The sequence below is a fragment of the Scomber scombrus genome, chromosome 19 (genome assembly GCF_963691925.1).
Source record: "Scomber scombrus chromosome 19, fScoSco1.1, whole genome shotgun sequence".
NCBI lineage: Eukaryota > Metazoa > Chordata > Actinopteri > Scombriformes > Scombridae > Scomber > Scomber scombrus.
The window spans coordinates 13,133,459-13,153,591 of record NC_084988.1 but is presented as its reverse complement, the minus strand read 5'-3'; the positions used below and the strand labels follow the sequence as shown (position 1 = coordinate 13,153,591).

Genomic DNA, 20,133 nt, shown 5'->3' with positions numbered 1-20,133 from the left:
TCTTATTGAGAAACATGCTGCCTGTATACAATATACACAACATTTTGGAGACAACATACTAGAGTGTACTCATACTGTTGTTTAATGTTTATTAAATCATAGTTTTTATTATTAATTAGTCTTTATCAAATCATGTGTTTAGACAAGTATAGCATGAACTTATGCTACATAACACATCATTTATAACATAGTTTGCAACACTAGATAGACTTTTAAAATACATAAAACTCAACAGTAAAATACATATAAAACTGCACAAGACTCATTAATACATATACATACATTTTAGCACAGAGCACAAATCTCAACAATACATAGGCTATACACACAACATGAAACTCAACCACAAAGTACATACAAGCAGCACGAAACGCACAAACAACTCACAAGCAAACATACCATAACATTTTCATAAAACAGGATCCAAATCTTTATGATAACATGACAGATCCCTCTTTAAAAACTGCTTCAGTTTGAGTTTAAAATGTCCCCAGACTCCCAGTCATGATCCATTTTGAATTCAATGGGTAAAGAACAGAAAAGGCTCAAGTGAGGAACTTTTGAGAGGGCACCTTATATACTACCATTACCACTGCTACCACCACTACTAATACTACTACTACTACTACTACTACTACCATTACCACACTACTACTCCTACTCCGACTAGTACTAGTCTGCCACTACAACTACTACTACAAGGCCTACTAATGCTACTAATGTAATAACCTAATAATAACCATTTCAGATGGTGAGTATGTGACAAAATGTCATCAAATGCAACCCAAATCAATCCACATCCATATTTAAATAAATAAACCTAAAGTGCATACAGTATGTGGAACCTCAAGACACTGAAGTGTCTTCAGTATTTTAGCAAAGTGCTGAAGAGAGGTAAGTCCAACTTTCTACCACACTGTGTCACTCTTCTCATGGATTTAACACAGATCTGTGACACGAACAAAAGAATATATCAGACTTACTCACTGGAGAGTTTTTTTTCTTGATGTGTTTATCAAAAGTGCAGCAGTTTTCTCCCATTTTCTGTTTGAAAAAGATTCTTTACAAAATTATGACAGGGATAGTTTTTGTTTATATGCCCTCTTTTCAAATTAGATGAGAAAAAAAGATGAACTACTTGTGTCAGTGTTTGCTGCAGAACAGACAAAGTAGCTGCAGAAAGTGATATTTGTTCTTAGTATCTTACTAAGTACATGTATTTATTGCAAGATTGCAAGTCATAAATTGGTCAAACCCAACTTTTTGGTATCTTTTTAAATTACACATTTTGGGTCCACTTGTCCAGTCAAAGGTTAATCCAAACCTTAGTATCAGGTAATTACATATAGTTGTGTCAGTGTTGATGCCTATGTATGCAGAGGATGGTTTTAGGTTATCTGCTATTTTCACCACAGCTGGGTGAATCATGGACTTAGTGTTTAGCACATGGCTAAAAGAATACAATTTTAACTGTTGTCTGATTCAAACAGCTCCCACAGGTATGTAGTATTTACAACTGGATGGTAATGGCTGGAAGATTTTGAGAAATCACTTATGCAGCTGTTGAGAAATACTGGTCAGGATTTCGGAGCAGCTACAGAGAGATTTCTTGGGATTTTGGGATTTTTCAGTTATAATGTTGTAATGTTTCACTCAATAACTCCTGATGCCCGTTGCAAGTTGTTTCACAAAGAGAAATGCAACTTTCTTTAACAAAAAGATGTTAAAAAGGACTGTGAGAATTAAGACAGAATTAAGAAAGAAACACGATCGGTAAATCATTACAATCTTCAAAAGAAAGACCATTTAAAATAAAATCTTTCAAATTTCAGCATGTAAGAATATGTCCATAACCACACACTCTACAGGTGGAGTTTCTAACAATGTCCACTTTCAATTTATAGAACGGCATGAAGTTTACTGCTCATGCATCTAAAGGCTCCTCAGAGAATTAACCCTAAACTCACTCAGATATTTTGTTGCAACACAGGTGGTGCAAAGAAGTTTAGGTATAAGCCAAAACTGTCTGTAGAAGCTGTGATTCTGAACTGGTAACACTATAAAGAAATCTTATTCTGACAAAAAAAAAGCGATACCAAGCAGAAATCCAATATAAAGTCAGCATTATATTTTGAGGAACATTTTTTAGATGGTTTAGTTTGAAAATCGAGTGCCTCCTGATGGGCATGAATGGGATGGCAACAATGGTTGCATTTTCCTGCCACACTGTTCATTGTTCCAGCCGCGCCTATTCCAGTGAGTGTGTTTCCATAGATAATGGTTGCCAAGAATCTCAGATAAAATGCAGCGTACAAAACCTCTTTGAGGAATTTTCCCTTTTGATACTTAATGATTAAATGGGGGCACAAGGTCTGAGCAAGATTAAATGTAGTATTGCATATTAAATATGATATAATGCTGGGTTGTTTTTTATTTCCTTAGTATGCCCAATTTACATGGTTGCTCATTAAATGTAAGTAACATACCTTTATATTTGTCTTTTACTGTTTCATGGCTCCAGCACCTACACATGAATGAGATAAGGTCCATGATGTAACCATACTTGTTTCAATGTCGAAATCTCTCATGCCACAAAGTGGCTAAATGATCTGGCTCCTCAACAATTTAGCATTATGTTTACTTTAAGTCTACCTTATTCCTCTTTATTGTTTCAATTGTGCCACTCTTGTATCGGTGTCTACATCAAAATGGTTCTTTACTTTTGAGGGTAAAAAAAAACATGACTCATACAATTAAATACAGATTTCAACTCAAATAGGATACAATTTGCTAGAAAAGCACACATGGTGTGTTCTGGTTTGTATATTAGACAAAATACACACTGTCTATGCTGTTGTTGATTTTCCTGGTTGTTCCTTCAACCAGGAAAATGAACACTAAATGTGACTTCCATGTTGCAGTGGTTTTGAGCTGTTTGAAAATCTTTCATTTAATGAATAGCTAATTTTGCTGTTTGTGTTTTGGTTTTTTAATCATTATTTGCTTTTTAGCTTTAATTATGTGGTGGCTGTGGCTCACAAGGTCTGAGACTCCTCCTTAATACATCGCAATGTGTCCTTGAGCAAGTCATGAAACCTCAAATTGCTCCCAATGGTTAGGCCAGCATTGAATGCTACAAATGCCATTGAATGACAGAAACTACAGACCTCAGCTAACTACTCCATTTGCTTACTTAAGTAAAATGCAAATGACACCAATGCCATCCTGAGCTTCTTGGCTTTCAGTTTTGTAAAGCATGGCTGAATATAGACTTGACTTCCCTTGTGTCCTAACCCGTGTCTCCACCTGCTTTGTCCTCTACAGCAACAGTGACAGTCTGGAGCCCCTGAGAATACATGTGACCAGTGTTTCATCAGGTATGATATGACCATGAAGGTTACACCATTTACTCACCAACTGGGGCTTTCTACATCCCTGTGGTCCTTGTCCTTATCCATCCTGAGCAATGAGGAGAGAGTCCACAGTACTATGGAAAACAGGCAGCATCAAGATTATGCAGGCTGACCTCCACTAATCATGAGTCTGGGCATCTGGCCTTGCTATATGCAGAAAATAAACTTCTGATTTATAAATCAGGAGACTGTGAAATCAGGCAAACAACAGAATGAAGATGTCAAGTGAGCAGAAAGCTGCATGTTCCGACCAATCCTCTGTGCTTCTATGTTCAAATTGTTGACTTTTTTTTCAATGAAAACCATACCTAAGTGTTTCTTTAACGTCTCGTAACATCTCATCTCTTATCCAAAGAAACATTATGTTTTTGTTCTTGTCTGGACAGTTTTTACGTTGTTTTTTGTGGTTGTTGTTTTGTTCCTGTGTACATAATATGTACATTGTACATTTCTTTTATATGTTGTAGGGCTTGTTTCATTTTTTTTTTTTATTAATAAAACTGTATGAAAAAAAAAACGTTCCAGCTCCGATACACTGACTCATCAGTCCATTCATCACACTAACCGATGATTTCAAGCACGACTTCAAAAAGCAATAAAGTCTGATTCTAAATAAGAAACCCAGAAAATAACCCTGATAGGATTTTTTTTTTTATGTGATGTTACTTGTTTATATCAGTTGAAATGTGTTTCTTTGTGTTTTTATGCTTACAAAATTATTTTTTCAGTTAACATGAATGTTAGTGTTTTGAACTATTATATTTGGGGGACACAGTTTTACTTGATTGAAATACAATACAGTATGACTTCATAATGTGACAGCCCTGGATATTAACATAAATGACAATTACGAGCAAGCATAAGGCTTATACAGTGTTACAATTTTATAAATAAGGGTACAAATGTTATAATACAAGCCAAAACCCCCCCCAAAAAAACTGCTGTAAAATCCCAGTCAATGAGGTAATCTCATCCTCCACACTTACTGAATTACGAGTCCTAGGCAGAGGATTTATCACCAGCACAACCAAGGACGCAGCACATGGGTACTAAAGTAAATAGACAGACAGAAAATACCCCCAAAAAATTCATATTAATCCTTGACATTTCAGATGTTGGAGGTGGAGTGATGGATACTCCTTCACAACTATCAGATATCTTTCCATTTATTCATAACAACTTCTACCCATCCTTCCTCCTGTTTTTAAGGAGCCATGGCACTGACGCAAAGAGTTTCTCAATATATCAACTGAAAAAAGAATTCAAGCTTCTTTAGATGTTTATAAGGATTATTATTTTTGAAAAGTCCTTAAGATAATGGAACATATGGTGGTAATCCAGTATGTCTTTTATGAAGTTCAAAAATAGCACTCTTAGACAGTAATTGCATTAATATACTCAATGTACAGTATACAGCATTAAAGTATGTATTTATGTATGCATATAGATTACATTAAGGAAACTTTTGAAACCTTTACTTAATTAATTCATCTTCATTTGAAGATAATCCTCACAACTGTCTGTCACAAGATCAACAAAAAGTAGTTGATTGATGAATGTTTGAATGTCTTTAACTCTTTGTTTAAATGTTAAAGAATATCAGGAACATTAAAATTGCTTCAAGACATGATATTTCAGTAATCACTTCTTTCAAAATTGTATGCTATTCCTTATTCAGAAACTTAAACTGGGCACTTTTAGGCTTCTTATTGAGAAACATGCTGCCTGTATGAATACCTCATCTGCAGTAAACCAAAATGACCAAGAAAATCCCAAACTAATGACCCTCTCTTTGCTGGGACATGACAAATAATAACAACTGCCAGTTACCAAGTAACAAAAGCCCAGGGATTAATCCCAAGCATTAATATTCAGGATGGAAGGACAGCAGGAGTATGTTTTGAATTTCCGTGGTTTGATCTTATCCTTTTGGTGCTTTGAGCGGATTATGAGAAAGGTAGCAAAGTAGCCGGTGACTCAGTGAGATCATTGATAAGGTTGGTAGGTTTCACCTAATCCAGGAAGCTGTAGCTGTAGACTAAGGGGACGCAGGTATAAAACGAGATGGACTGTAAAAGAAAGCCATCCTTTGCACAGCCACAATGAAGGGGAAACTTTCTCTCAATGTGGTAATATTGTTTCTCCATCTAAGACTTACTGACAGCGCTTTGATTCATGGCTTGTCAAATAACCATGTATTTTCTTTTGTCTCTATGTTATCAGGTGACTGCTGCAACCACGATGGGCTCAGTGAGATCAGCTGGTCTGTCTCTTCTTCTGTTGTCTTTTCTTCTTTACCTAGCTGATTCATACCCCAATGTTGACCTATCAAACAGTAAGATTTGTTAATAATTGAAATACTTGTGTGTATAGCATTAACCTCTTTCAGAAAAATCATATTTATATTACATATGGAATGCAAATGGTTAGAGCCTACTGAAAGAAGCTGAAACAATTATTTATTTTAGTAGAATAGAATAATCTGCCAGTATTTATAGCAATATTTATATAAATGGTACATTTTGCCTTTAAAGTTCAGATCTTACATGTTGCTGATATGCTTTTATAAACTGTCTATGATCCATAATGCCCGATCTGATTGTATAACTTCTATTATCCCGCTCAAGTGGGCTGTGAGGAATGCACACTGAGAAAGAACAGCTTTTTCTCAAGGGATCGTCCGATCTATCAGTGCATGGGCTGCTGCTTCTCCAGAGCCTACCCGACACCACTCAAAGCCATGAGGTCAATGTCAATTCCAAAAAACATCACCTCAGAGGCGACATGCTGTGTGGCAAAGAACAGCTATGAGGTACAGGTAGACACAAATTAAATGTTTTACTAGGTTTTAGTAAGGTTTTAATAAAATAATGGTTGTGATGCCGGTTAGAGTCTGACTGGGGACCTTTTCCTATTGTTTCCTGATTGTGTCTAGTATTGCTATCAATAAAGGCTAAGAAATCTTGTTTTGGTAAGAAACTATAGGCCTTAAGTTGACTAAATCTTTCCCAATGCCTGCTCCACTTTGGAAATTCTCTGAAATATTGTTGTTATAGTTTCAGATTCATTAGGTGGGACATTTCAATGGATTTGATAATGTCAACTTTTAATTTTAATGTACTGTACTTTGTGTGTATATTCAGCTACTCACACTGTGTTGGCATCATATGCATACAAATCATTAATCTGCCGCTGTCAACTGATTTGACTCCATTAATGCTCACTCTTGCTGCTTCCTTCTCATGTGTTCCTCTTTCAGACGGAAGTAGACGGCATACGGGTGAGAAACCATACGGACTGCCACTGCAGCACCTGCTATTTTCACAAGATATGACAGATGGGAAAGGGATATCACTCTGCAGCGCTCAGCTTGGCAACAAATAGTGTTTCTTTTAATCTGCAAAAGCTCTTTTCTGTTTTAAAATGAATGTGTCGCCAGATGATATTTTTGTAGCAATTCTGTGTGTGAGTGACGTGTAATTAGACTACATTTTGGCATTGGTAGATGCATATGATTAGTTGTAAAATGAAGAGCAATTAAAAGGTGAAGCCAGATTATGGTCTTTTTCATTGTCTTACACTGAAATGCATGCATTGTGGTGTGGTGTGTGTGCGTTGTGGTGGGCATGTTACACGTACATTACATTACTTGTAAATCACTTTGCACAAAGGCTGATGTCATGTCGCCTAATAAAAAGAAAAAAAGGAAAATAACAACAACAACAAAAACAAGAACATGTGAAAAAGCAAAGAAAAAAAGGACGAGTAACAGCCGAAAGTGAAAATTGACTGTGAATTTGATAATAGCCTGTGTCCTTACAGACCTGATTTTCCAGTCTGAACATGCAGCCAAAATATATGTGAAGAAGCTGATTAAATTATTATATAAATAATTAAATAATATTAAATAATTATTTCTGCTTAAATGCTTAATACATGTTCATTCAAAGCTTGTGTAATTTGTAATGTGCAGAGGCACAGTGAAAACTAAACACAGCTGTTCGATTGTGTATTACAGTATGAAGACTTCATCAAGTCTTCATACTGTATCGTTCTATACAGGAACAGATATAGGTGATATTTCAGGAACACTGTTAAAAGGCTTTTATGCTCTTCATACTATAGAAATGTAATAGTAGCACTTTTATGTGACTAATAGAGTAACATACTGTGCGTTACATGTTAGATCAGGTGGTCTATCAAAATAAGAGTCTCTCAGCTGCCTGATCGGCTGTCAGCGAAAGAATATCTGCCCTGTTGAAGTGTCCCTCAGCAAGTCAGACTAAATCAGGGGTGACTGTGCACTCTCACCACCCTGGAGGGAGGTGAAATCCTTCCATGGGAGATGGATATAAAAGATGAATTGAAATTTTAGTGAAAATATAATATTTTTTGGTTCATGTTGGTGGTGTTTTTTCTAATGATGATTACTGCCTGGAGGTCAAAGCTTACCTGCAGCATCTTTGCATGTGTTCATCCAGAAATCCAGTCAACCTGAGACTGTAGCTGATGAGCAAACATGTAACGTCCAGCCTGTCTGCAGAGTGTGATTTTGTGTCATAGGTGCTTTGTTGACATGAGGGGTGTGCATAAGAGGTGTGTAGAGCACACAGTAAATGTCCTACCCCCACCCCCAGAGCCCCCATATGCGTGCGCGTGCGAGTGTAGCAGCGTAACATCTGTGCGTACGCGGTCGTGATTGTTGTGAAGATGGCGGAGGGGGAGACAGAGAAGGAATATGACACACGGAAAGCTATCGAGGAGCTCCGAGAGCGGTTCCAGGGTTTGACCACACTTCTGAAAGAGAGCTTGCAGTCTCCGCTTGAAGCCTCTCTGCATTTCTGCCAGGAGTTTTGCCAGGTTAGCCTGTTCTCCTGCTGCTCATCCCGGGCAGCCTGCAGCCCCTCTGGCTTCCTGGCCGAGGATGCGCGTCTACGTTTGCTACAACAATGTAGCTAAGGGGCTAGCTGCCTAGCTAGCCTGGCATTTCAAGATGGGGAAAAAAAAGTCCTCCGTGGTTTTTCAGCCATACTCTCAATGATGTTTGCCTATGTCTTGTAATTATTTGCAAAGTCTGACTATCCAGGCGGCGGGAAGACACGATGCTGTGTGCGCTCTGTGCATGCATTACTCGTATTTTCCAGGCCAGATAGCTAATAGCAGATGAATGTTGCTAGCTGGTATGCAGGGTCCCCCTGTCCTGTGCAGTGGTCGTGCTGTGCAAAAAAAAATGGATAGCTACGTTAGCGAAATTTTACTGGGCGATCATTTGCACCGAAATATGCCACTGTACCAGCTGCAGAAAAATATTCAAAGGTCTTAACACTGCATCTCAGCACTTGTTTAGGTTTTTGCTTGGTGTAAAAATGGGTTACTTTTGTGAAGCTGCTTCATTGTACGGGCAGGTCAATGGTTTTTTTTTCCAAGGTGCTAGCCCAGGCCGTTTGCACTAATTAATCTAGCTAAGCACATCAGCGGAGATGTTCACTATAGTCATATAACCATCGCCAGCAAAGGATGGTAAACAGATGTCAGAATTATAGACGCGGATCTGCCTGCAGCTGGCACTGACTGTGGTTTAAAAAGGGAAAGTGAGGCAGTGGCCAATGACTCCATTACACATCCTCTTCATTAATTTGCCCAGACCACGTAAATATCAGGCGAGGTCTCCATTTACCTGATATCTCAGCGTTACTGCAAAGATGACTTGTATTGCAGCCAGTTTGTGTGAGATCATATAGTTTGTTTCTGTCCCACATTAACTAGCAGTGGGGAATTCAATCAACTTAAAAGTTATTTGGAAAAAGAAAAAAAAAAAACGGGGACGAGCCTCAGACTGTGTGCAGCTCAGCTCTGGCAGAGATTTATTTGAAAAAGGAGGGAGGATAAAAAAGGGTTTCTTTTGCAGAACTACATATAACATTAGTGCTTTGTTGTCTATGATGGCTTTTAACTTATTTGATATATGTACTTTTTATATAATGACATTGTAAATATTTATCAAAATGTATTTTTTTTGTTCTTTACATTATATATAGTTTTTCCTTCATCTCAAAATTAGTAGTTACTTTTTTAAATTAAAGGCAACCACAAAAGTATTTTATATTGGTATAATTACACTTTTGTTTTCAGTCCTCGTACAGATGGATGTAATTATAATGTACATAATTTTGATTTTTATACTGTCACCAGCCATGATTATGAAACCTACATTTTGTCTTGTATTGGTAGTAGTATAGACTATGTCTATATTATTGATAAAGGGGCATCACTAAATGTAATTCATCTACATGTAATTACATTTATACAACAGTTTTGTTGCCCTGAGCCATAGAAAGTATTAATACATCTTTTACAAATATAAAAATAGTTAAGAAATAAACAAAGTATGCCTGCTTCTTTAGTTTAGACCTCTACAATAGCATAAGTGACATCTTCAAATTGGTTGTTTAAGTTGCTAGGAAACACAATGAAATGTAATTGTACAATTATATAAATCAGAGAAAATCAGCAAATCCTCATATTTGACCAGCTGGAAAAATAATGTTGAAACTCCTATTGTGAAAGTAAAAATATTTGTGGTGTATACACATAGTTTTTGTCTAACTTATAAAAAACAAAAATGGGACTTGCCAAATCAGCAGTTGGCTTTAGACTTTTTCTACCTTGAAAGTAATTTGATGGCCTAGTATTTTATCTATGTTAAATATGTTTGTTTGTTTGTTTTTTTTCTTTTCCAGGTCCTTGTGGAACATGCCGGCCGTTGGAAAACTGATGAGGATCCACTGCCTTTGCTGGAGGTCTACACTGTGGCCATCCTTAGCTTTGCTAACGCAGCGTCCTGTCTCTCCTCCGAATGTGAAAACGTGCAACTCCTACTTGAAAAGTTAGCACTGTGAGTAGAAACTCTGATATGGTTGTGTCTTGAAATTAAGTTTGTTAACTTGTGTTATTTGTCATATGCTGTTAAACAGCATCTGTCTAATAACGTGGCCTATAACTTGTTACACAGTATGTGGGGGAAAAGCATTTTGAAGTCTGTTTTAATATTACGGTTGAAGTGGCATGGAATGGATTACAGGTTTGAATGTGCACAAAAGCATTTGTTGACTTTGAGTATCTTCCCCATTAGTGATTGCTAAGACCAACAGTGGCCAATCTGTCAACAAGTGGTCAAATTGTTATTATATATTATATGAAAGATGCACAATAAGAATAAAACAACACACATCCATAATCCCCAAGGAAATTTCGATATGAAAAGTTTGGAAATATTCTGCAAACAATCTCAGAGAACTTCTCAGCTATTTGCACAATGTGCACTTCAAGTAGTTATGAAGGCAAAGTCCTTGAGGCTTTAATACAGAATAGAAATGTAGGCTACCTCTTGGGGAGCTTCGACATATCTGGGCTGAGCTGCAGAGTATACTTTGGAGGTGCAGCACATACACAAAATGAAGGGAATGAGAGGCATACAGCAATTATTAACGTCAAGGATGTAACAGTTATAGCTTAAAATGATGAATCTGGTCATTATAAACATTATTTATACTGTTTTTTTTTTTTATTGCTGCCAGATTAAAAAAACAACAGTGACCAGTGAACACATTTTTTGATCCATGTAACTGAAGTTTGGCACTGCTGCTGATTTACACCTCCCATTTTTCCTGTTTTTCGTCTCCATTATGTTGCCAAAAAGGCACAACTGACTTTACAGAACCACGCTTTGTGGCTATTCTTGTATGGTTACCCTTAATTTGTGAAGTGTGTGACCTAAATGTGGTTTTAACAAATGATTGTGTTGGATTTGCAGGAGCTGTGCAGAGCTGGTGCTCTTACTGCCCCAGCATGTCCCTGGTGCCTTATGGGAGGAGTTTCAGTCCTCCATGAAGGTCAGTATCCCTACGGCTGTTGGTAGACTTTGTTGTTGTTGCTGCTTATCTTTCCAGCGATACGCATTGAGAAGGTCTTAAGTAACTGGATTGCATTTGGTTTAGCTCAGCTTTGAAAATAACTAAAAATAAGTTGTTCTCTTGTTCTCTACAAAAAATTACATTCAATAAAAAGAAATGTAAACTCTTGCCATAAATACTATAACAATTAATTCTTAACATTTTCATTGAAGTTTTAGTAATTTAGTTACTACACATTCATTGGTCTTCTGTTGCAGTTGGCACACAGCCTTTTGCAGGAAAGTGGGAGCACACAACTTTGCCTGCTTTCAGTTCTGGCACAGCAGGATGGCGTCTGGTCCAACACCACACTAAGCAGCATCCTGTCCAATACAATCCCTCAAACTGAGCAAGGTTAGTCCTCACTTGCTTACATGTATATTGGTTTAGAGACACATAACGCTAACGTTTAAAGCTTCATGAAATTACTATTGTTCATTTTTTACAGTAGTTGTTCATTGTCTCTCATGTGTGGTATCTTAACTTTTGTGTCTGTTTTTTTCTTCATTAGTTCACGAGTATCTTGAATTGGAAGGTCCTAGTCTTCTAAATATGCGAATAAAGCACCTTATCAAAGTGGACAGTGTTGATAAAGCTGCTGTCCTTGCGAAGATGTGCTCAGAGTATCCGGGATATGAAGGAAAAGGGAACTTCAAACAAACCTACTTGCTCTGCATCTGCATGACCAAAAGTCAGGAGCAGCTAATGGAAGAAGTAAGAAAAGACACAAAACATTATTGTTCTTTATACATACAAAGGTATTAACGCCAACACTTGAACAAGCAGTATACTATTGAAGGAACACAACTTTTTCTCTGCAAATCTCCCTATCAATAATCTTGAACTGAAGTCATCTTTTAGTGTAACATTATATTGTCATTACAATGTACTGTCAAGTAAAATGCTTCAAGCATACAAATGGACTATTGAACTCAAAATAACTTGTTTTTACATATCCGTACTGAAATTAAACCCAACAAACAAAACCCAGTAATTGCTCAATAATCACAGGTCCTTACAGTGACATGACCGATATTCATTGGATTCCATTTAAACTGATTAATGGTTTGATTATTTCTATTTTTTTCTCTAATAGATATCATCTATAGACTGTAAAGATGCTCTTGAAATGATCTGCAACTTGGAGTCAGAGGGAGATGAGAAAGGAGCACTTTGCTTATGTTCTGCCTTTCTCAAGCGACAGCTTCTCCAAGGAGATGTTTATTGTGCCTGGTAAGTGTTGACATTTGTTTGAGTAGAGTACTAGTTGAACACTTAAAAAAGTACTCTTGCCAATCCAGTTTTCAGGGCACAAGTTCAAATTTATTATGAAATTGAAATTGAAGCAATCACTAAAATAAGCATGTAGACACAGTGTCATAACCACAAATATCTGTGCTCTGCTGAGCAGTATTGCAGATTCTGACTATCTCCTAATAGTTTGAACTTGAAGGTAAATAGTCACTCTGTGAAACAATGGATAAATAAGAACATAAATCACTAACTCTCACTTAGTGAAAGATTTGTATGTGAATTAAGTAGATTTATCTTTTTAATGTCAAAATCTCTAACAGTTCTGTTTGTGATCTTATCCAGGGAACTCACACTGTTCTGGAGTAAGCTACTTATGCGTTTAGAGTCGTCTGCTGATTCGTTTCTCAGCCACGGCAAAGAGATGGCTCTTCTCTGCAGAAGTGTCTGTCACATTCTGTTTCTCATCAAAGTCATCCAAAATGAGGTAAAAAATTGAAGTCTACAAATTTAAAGTTGATAGTTAAACCTTTAAATATTATAAACCACACAAAAATGATCCTATTATCCTTTGTATGTATGTTACTTTTGTTATTTCCTTAGGTTGGAGAGGTGGGACTTCCAGTGTGTGTGGAAATGTGCATTCAAGCTCTGAAAATGACCTCCAGCGACCATAAAGATAGCAAGTCTACCATCTGCAAGACTATTTCCTGCCTCTTGCCAACTGATTTAGAAGTTAAGCGTGCATGCCAGCTGACTGAGTTCCTCCTCCAGCCCACGGTTGACTCGTATTATGCTGTAGAGTCACTGTACAACGAACCTGACCAAAAGCCAGAGGAGGATGGGAGTCTACCAGTGCCCAATTCTTTACGCTGCGAATTACTGCTGGCCTTGAAGACACAGTGGCCTTTTGATCCAGAGTTCTGGGACTGGAAAACACTGAAACGCAATTGCTTGGCACTGATGGGTGAGGAGGCAGCTATTGTGTCATCTATTGACACACTCAATGACACAGATGAACAAGAAGTGGAAAGTGCACTTGGCAAGATCCCTGAATACAGAGACCTGGAGGATTTTCTGTTAACCACTACAAATGAACTCAATGAAATCACAGATGAAAGAGAAAAAAACAGAGAGGCTAAAAAACTTCGGGAGCAGGGATTTGTGTCTGCTCGGTTCCGAAATTGGCGAGCCTACATGCAGTATTGTGTTTTGTGTGACAAGGAGTTCTTGGGTCACAGAATTGTTCGCCATGCTCAGAAGCATTTCAAAGATGGAGTGTATCTTTGTCCAATTTGTGCTGACAGTTTTGAAAATAGGGAGGTTTTAGAGCCGCATGTAGCATCACATGTAAAGCAGTCTTGCAAAGAGAGACTGGCTGCAATGAAAGCTGCTAGGAAGGTAACCAAACCACCTCAGTCCCCTAAAAGTCCATCAAAAAATCCGAAAGTTCCTGCCAAGACAAACATTAGTCCTGTTAAAGTTGAATCTCAAATTGGCAATCCATCAGTGAACACAGCTCCTGTTAAGATAGAACAAGCTACATCTGACACACAAATAAGTCAAGACTGTTTCTGTCCTGTTAAAAATTGTTCCAAGGCTTTCAAGTTTTTCCGTAACCTCATGGCTCATGTGCGATCACACAAAAACGATGAAGAAGCCATGAGGTTTTTAGAGATACAAAAACAGAAAGTGGTGTGCCAGTATTGCAGACGGCAGTTTGTTAATGTAAGACATCTTAATGATCATTTGCAGATGCACTGTGGCACAAAACCATACATCTGTATACAGTTGGATTGTAAGGCCAACTTTAATTCCAATTCTGAACTTCTCATGCATAGAAAAACACACCCGGAGTTTAAGGCACAGTGCATGTTCCCTAACTGCGGCAAAGTTTTCAGTGAGGCCTACCTATTGTATGATCATGAGGCTCAGCATTACCTTACCTACACCTGCCAAACGGATAACTGTGGTAAAATATTCTACTCACAGTCCCAATTCTTGTCTCATCAAGAAAATCATGTTACAAATGATGCAGTCAACAATTTGCCCATCACAAATCAAAACCCTCCTGTCACTCCAAACGTTGAACCACCATTTGCAAGCACCCCAAGCAAAGAAGACACATGTTCTGCTGTGGATTGCCTTGAGAGGAGTAATACAGATGTGGATGTGAACGAAGCATCGAAGGCAAGCACATCACCTTGCAGATCACCTGAGGGTTCTAAAGATCTTATTCCATTGAGAGTGAAACACTCAGTTGAAAGCATGCTGAATTCTGTGGCAAATCCTGAAATGAAAGAACCAGAGAAATGCTACACTCCACTGACAAACCCCACTCCAGCACCAGATGATGTGGAACAAGCACCAGAGGCTCCACATGTACAGCATGATGTGGGAGGGCAAGGTGAGACTCCTCCAGTAAATCCTGTACCCAATGCTACAAATCCAGTAGTAAGTCCACAGGGAGAAGGGCATAATAATGTGCAAGCTAATGAATTTCAGAAAGCGATACCACAAATCATTTCTCCATCTCAAATCAAAACAGAAATTCCTTGTTCGCTACAAGGATACCCCTCCAGCACACCTGCCGTAACTGGCAATGAAGAGAACCTGCATTGCTGCCCATACAGTGTCTGTACACGGGCATACAGTACAAACAAAAGTCTGTCTAGACATGTGAAGAAGCAACACCCAGAAATATTTGAGGACTGGAAATTGGCAAAGAAATATAATAAAGTGGCCAAAATTACAGCAAAAAAGGCACCACCTGGACCAGCTTCACCCAATGTGTCTCAGAACCTTGTAAACAGGCCATCAGATCAACCAGGACTACTATGCAACAAACCTGGGATGCAGCAAATGGATTACCCGATGGGATCTTCAGCCACACATGCCCAATGTTATCCTAGCTCAATGGAGCCTGTGCCTATCACTCCAATGGTGAACCCCACTCTGTACCCATCATGGGGAAGCCCAAACAGTTCCAGTGGTCTAATGCAGTCAGACGTGTCCCAGTCTTGGTCTTCACCTCCCATCAACAACTGCTATCCAGATGCCTTCAACATGAATGAGTACCCCTCCCGCAGCTATCCTCAATGGCAGGCAGAACCTTATCAAACCACAGCGTCTCTCCCATCTGAAAGAGATAATTCAACGGCAGCTATACATGGTCCTACTATGTCTCATGCTCCTTCAGATTCGAGTTTGATGTCTCAGTATGTGTCCAGTTCTTTGATGCTTGACAATGGAGGGCAATTGCATAATGGAGGGCATCAGTATGGACTAATGCCTCCGGAGGGCAGTGGAGAAAATGTAGATGTAAGAAAAGCTAGTGCAAGTGAGACCGAACAGTTGGATAATGGAAACAGTATCTCAACAATTGAGAGCCTACCTGAAGGAGGTTACCACACTCCATATGCTCAGAGTGAAAACTCTTGTCCCACTCAGAGCTCATCAGTTGATATTCCTTTGAAATGTCTGAGCCCAGAGGCCCAAGTTGCTTTAAAAGCTACAACTGAACTGATTAAAACAGAAAACATGGCAACTCCTGGTTATGAACAGATGGGAAACTCGGTGGATGGCATGCTTAGTCCACAGAGTGTCACCCACACTGATTTTCCTTATGACGAGGACTGTCCTAGCGCTGAATGCGAGGCCACCCCCTCCGATGAAAAGAGCAGTGAACCTGACTTGCAAAAAGGAAAACGCAGCAGGTTAAGCAAGCGAACCAAATGGCCAGCCATCATCAAGGATGGTAAGGTCATCTGTAGGAGATGCTTCAGAGAGTTCACCAGCACAAAATCTCTCGGAGGTCACCTATCTAAACGCTCTCAGTGCAGGCCGTTAGATGAAATTGACCTGACGGCTGATCTGCCAACATCATTTCTTGATTTTCTTAATGACCCTCATGTCCCTGACACTAATGGAGCAATATTCAATACATCAAATGGTGATTTCTCACAGGAGTCTTGTAGTTTGACTACTCTGACTTCACCTATGGTGTTGAAACAGGAACCCCAGTATACAAATATTGTAGACTATTCCAATTCCTTCCCTGTTGCCACAGAAAACCAGCAAGAGAAAGCAACAGAGTTGGCTTATCCAGCCCTCAATGTACCTTATCAAGAGGATCATTTGATGGAAATTTCCCATGCCTTCCAAAGGCTGGATTTGATTGAGGCTGCACAAGAGAAGATGCGGAGTAATCTGTCCTTAGAGCAAAAAGTCAGTCATTGTGATACAACTTCTGACATTGAAAAAAGTAAGTTACTGAGCAAAAGTGATGACAAGCCCACTGAAAAGGTACCTAAACCTTTTAAATGCGACCAGGATGATTGTGAGTACTCATTCATGACAAAGGAGGCATTATTCAGACACTTGACTAAAATGCATGATTATTCCAATGAGATGATAGAAGAACTCAAAAGAACCCCATGCAAACTGTCTCCATATCCTTGTCAGATTTGCCCAAAAACATTTACCAGAACGACAGGGTTGAGAATTCATTATGAAAAAGTCCACCGTTTGTCAAAGACAGAAATGCAGAAGCTTAGGATAAGTGCTCGAAATAGGCGTGCATTTAGACTAAACAAAGAGGATGTGTTAATTGGCCATGCAAATACTGATGCCAATGCCAATCGTACAACACAATCTGCAGCTGTAGTACCTATTATAAAACAAGAACCATTTGACATTGCAATTGCACCCCAAACAGATAATGAGAACAATCCAGAAGTTCCTCATGTCACTTCACCAGGAAATACAGTAAAAGAGAGCTTCACACATTCAGTATCAACTGTTACACAGCTACCCTCACCTCAAAGCTACGTGAACGACAGGCCATTCAGTGAGGGTTCACCATCAGCTCCCGAGAAATCCCCAGAGCAACATAAAGTGGCTGTCATAAACAAGAGTCCAGATGTGAAACAGAAATCCAGCTTAAAAAAGAAACTCAGTCCAGTTGGGACATCAAAGGAGCAACGAGGAAAATCAGATGCATTATTGAGCAAGGTAAAAGAACCAAAGTCCAGCCCTCCTACTACATCTGCTTCATCCTCCCCAGAAAAACCCAGCAGCTCCAAAAACACACCCACAAAGGATGAATCCCAGAGAAAGGAAAAACTTCAGAAACGAATGGGGCTCAAGATGTGTGACACAGACAATGCCTATAGTCCATACAGACCATATCGCTGTGTTCATGAAGGATGCACGGCTGCATTTACCATTCAGCAAAATTTGATTCTCCATTACAGAGCCATGCATCAGGCATCCCTGCCCCCGAGCAAAGCTGAACCAGAGGCTGAAAAGACTAGTGTTATAAATGGAGAGGAGAGCAATCAGAGCATAGGCAAAGATAATGAAGTCAGATGTCAAGTGAAAAACTGTTCAAGGGTGTTCATGGGAATCACAAGGTTAGTGCAGCATTACCTCTTACTTCACAAGTTTACCCGTGATAAAGCTACCGCCATGATGGGCAGCATGAGCATAGGGACTTTCGACTGTGACAGGCCAGAATGCGCTCTCCCCTTCAACTCTGTGGAGAAGTACATAGAGCACATTAAAAATTACCACAAGGAAATCGCCATCTCTGAGAGCGGCTCAGTCGATACGACTTTCAGGTGCGAGTATGTAGAATGCGACCGTGTTTACTCTACAAAATCGAACCTCCTCCGTCACCTGATCAAAAAGCATAATTATGTTTATGATCCGAAAGCAAGTGATGGAAGAAGGACTAAGTCAGTGGGGCTCTTCCCAGGGATGAACAATGGGAAAGAAAATGTTGAAAACAAATTCAAAGTGAAAAAGAAAAACACTAAAAAGAAAGATGGGAAGTCCATTGAGCATTGGACTAGTTTTGGAAAACCTACACTAAAATCCCACGATGAAGCATCAGCCATGTGCATTAGGAAATTTGCCTTGCAATATCCATGCATGATAATAGGCTGTGATGCAGTGGAGCAGGCTGAAAGAAACATATTTAAGCATTACACCACTCATGGCCTCACAGAGCGTTACATTGAAGACCAGAGGAGTCAGTTCATATTTTGCAAAAAGTACTCGCGTGCCAGATTTAAAGATGCAAACAAATCGGAGGGTGCATCAAGTACATCCTCTGAGGAGACGGAGCCAGAAGACGGCGAGAAGTCTATTGACCAGAAGACAGATGAGCTGGTGGACAGAATAGGCCAAGAGGACAGCAAGATGTCCAATGATGACAGTGCAGAATCTCAAGCTTCCACTGGGACAGAAGGGGGGACTAAAAGGGGCCGTCCCAGAAAACCTGCACAACCTACACCAGCTTGTCCAGAGAGGATGCAGACCCTTAGGAATCGTACGACTGTTAACAGTTCAAGGGAGAACTCAAATCCTGGTACCCCTACAGCCCCAGAACAACGAGATGACGGGGTTATGCCAGGGTCTTTTAAACCTTTAGGACTTGAGGATTCTTTCCTTAAGTTCTTGGAAACCTCAGAGTCAACCCACTCTTCCAAACGCAAACTAAACGACAAATCTAGTGCTGAACTGCCGTCCAAAAAAGAAAAACAAACTCACAAACAGAAATCTGCAGTGAAAACTAAAATAACCGATGATTTTAAGGGTTGTGAAAATCTTGTCGACTTCAGAAATCCCCTTAATCTTAAATCAGTGAGCAATGTCAAAATTGTCATGGATAAAACATTTTCAGAAGGTGCTGATCTTTTGCTTAAGCAGCTACAAGATATGAGGCCCATAGTCATAATAAAAAAATGGCTTTATAGCGGATCATAGCCCGATACTACTCTTTTCAACTCAATCTCACTCAGGATTTGAGAAGTATGCTGCAGAATGGTTTGTTTTTAATGCATCAGATTCCGAACTGTTAACAGTAATGGTCACAGTTAATGATGAAATGGCCTATTTTGTACTTATTGAAAAATGTCTTGGATGATTTTAAGTATGTATGTTAGTTATAATAACCAGGTAATCTATAGGGCATAGATTTTAGAAACATGTTTGTATTTATGCTTAGTACTGAAGATGTTTTTTTTTTTTTTTTTTTGCTAAATGGAGACTTTTAAAGAAAAACTATGTTTTTATATATCCCTATGGGATTTCAAGTTCTGTTTGTATTTATTTCATCCTTTTTCAACACTAGTAGACCTATCTGTAATATTTACATGTCTTCCACAAAGTGTTCAATAAAATGTTACTGGTTCTTTTTGTAAAACCTTGTCTACGGATATTTTTTATGTCATAAGTTTGTTTCCTGGTATCTGACTTGTTTACTTTACATTACAGTAACCTTGTGCAGACAATTTAGTATCCTGTCCTGCTGTAAAAAGATACAGTTGGTTAAATATTGATAGTAATCTTAGTTTTCTTCTGGAAAGTAGACCAGCTTGTCATACGTCTAGCCAAACATTGATACATTCCAGACAAATTAATAAACCACAATTTACAGCAGGACAAGCATATGTATAAATAATTTATAAATTAAAAGTGGACCAATTCCATTTGGCTGCTTCAGTTTCAGG

At 38.8% G+C, this 20,133-nt stretch overlaps 2 protein-coding genes across 2 annotated transcripts; both read left to right on the top strand.

Moving 5' to 3' along the window:
- The first annotated feature begins 5,515 nt into the window (after nt 1-5,515).
- On the top strand, nt 5,516-6,747 carry cga (glycoprotein hormones, alpha polypeptide). The gene is made up of 4 exons (XM_062439964.1): nt 5,516-5,542; nt 5,637-5,748; nt 6,041-6,225; nt 6,673-6,747. Exons 1-4 carry the CDS (start codon nt 5,516-5,518, stop codon nt 6,745-6,747), a joined length of 399 nt encoding a protein of 132 aa, XP_062295948.1.
- A 1,376-nt stretch (nt 6,748-8,123) lies between these two features.
- Nucleotides 8,124-19,784, top strand: znf292a (zinc finger protein 292a). The gene is made up of 8 exons (XM_062439720.1): nt 8,124-8,273; nt 10,154-10,308; nt 11,227-11,305; nt 11,584-11,719; nt 11,877-12,079; nt 12,462-12,598; nt 12,962-13,103; nt 13,220-19,784. The coding sequence occupies exons 1-8, from the start codon at nt 8,124-8,126 to the stop codon at nt 19,385-19,387; spliced, it is 7,170 nt and encodes a 2,389-aa protein (XP_062295704.1). The 3' UTR covers nt 19,388-19,784.
- Nucleotides 19,785-20,133: the final 349 nt, after the last annotated feature.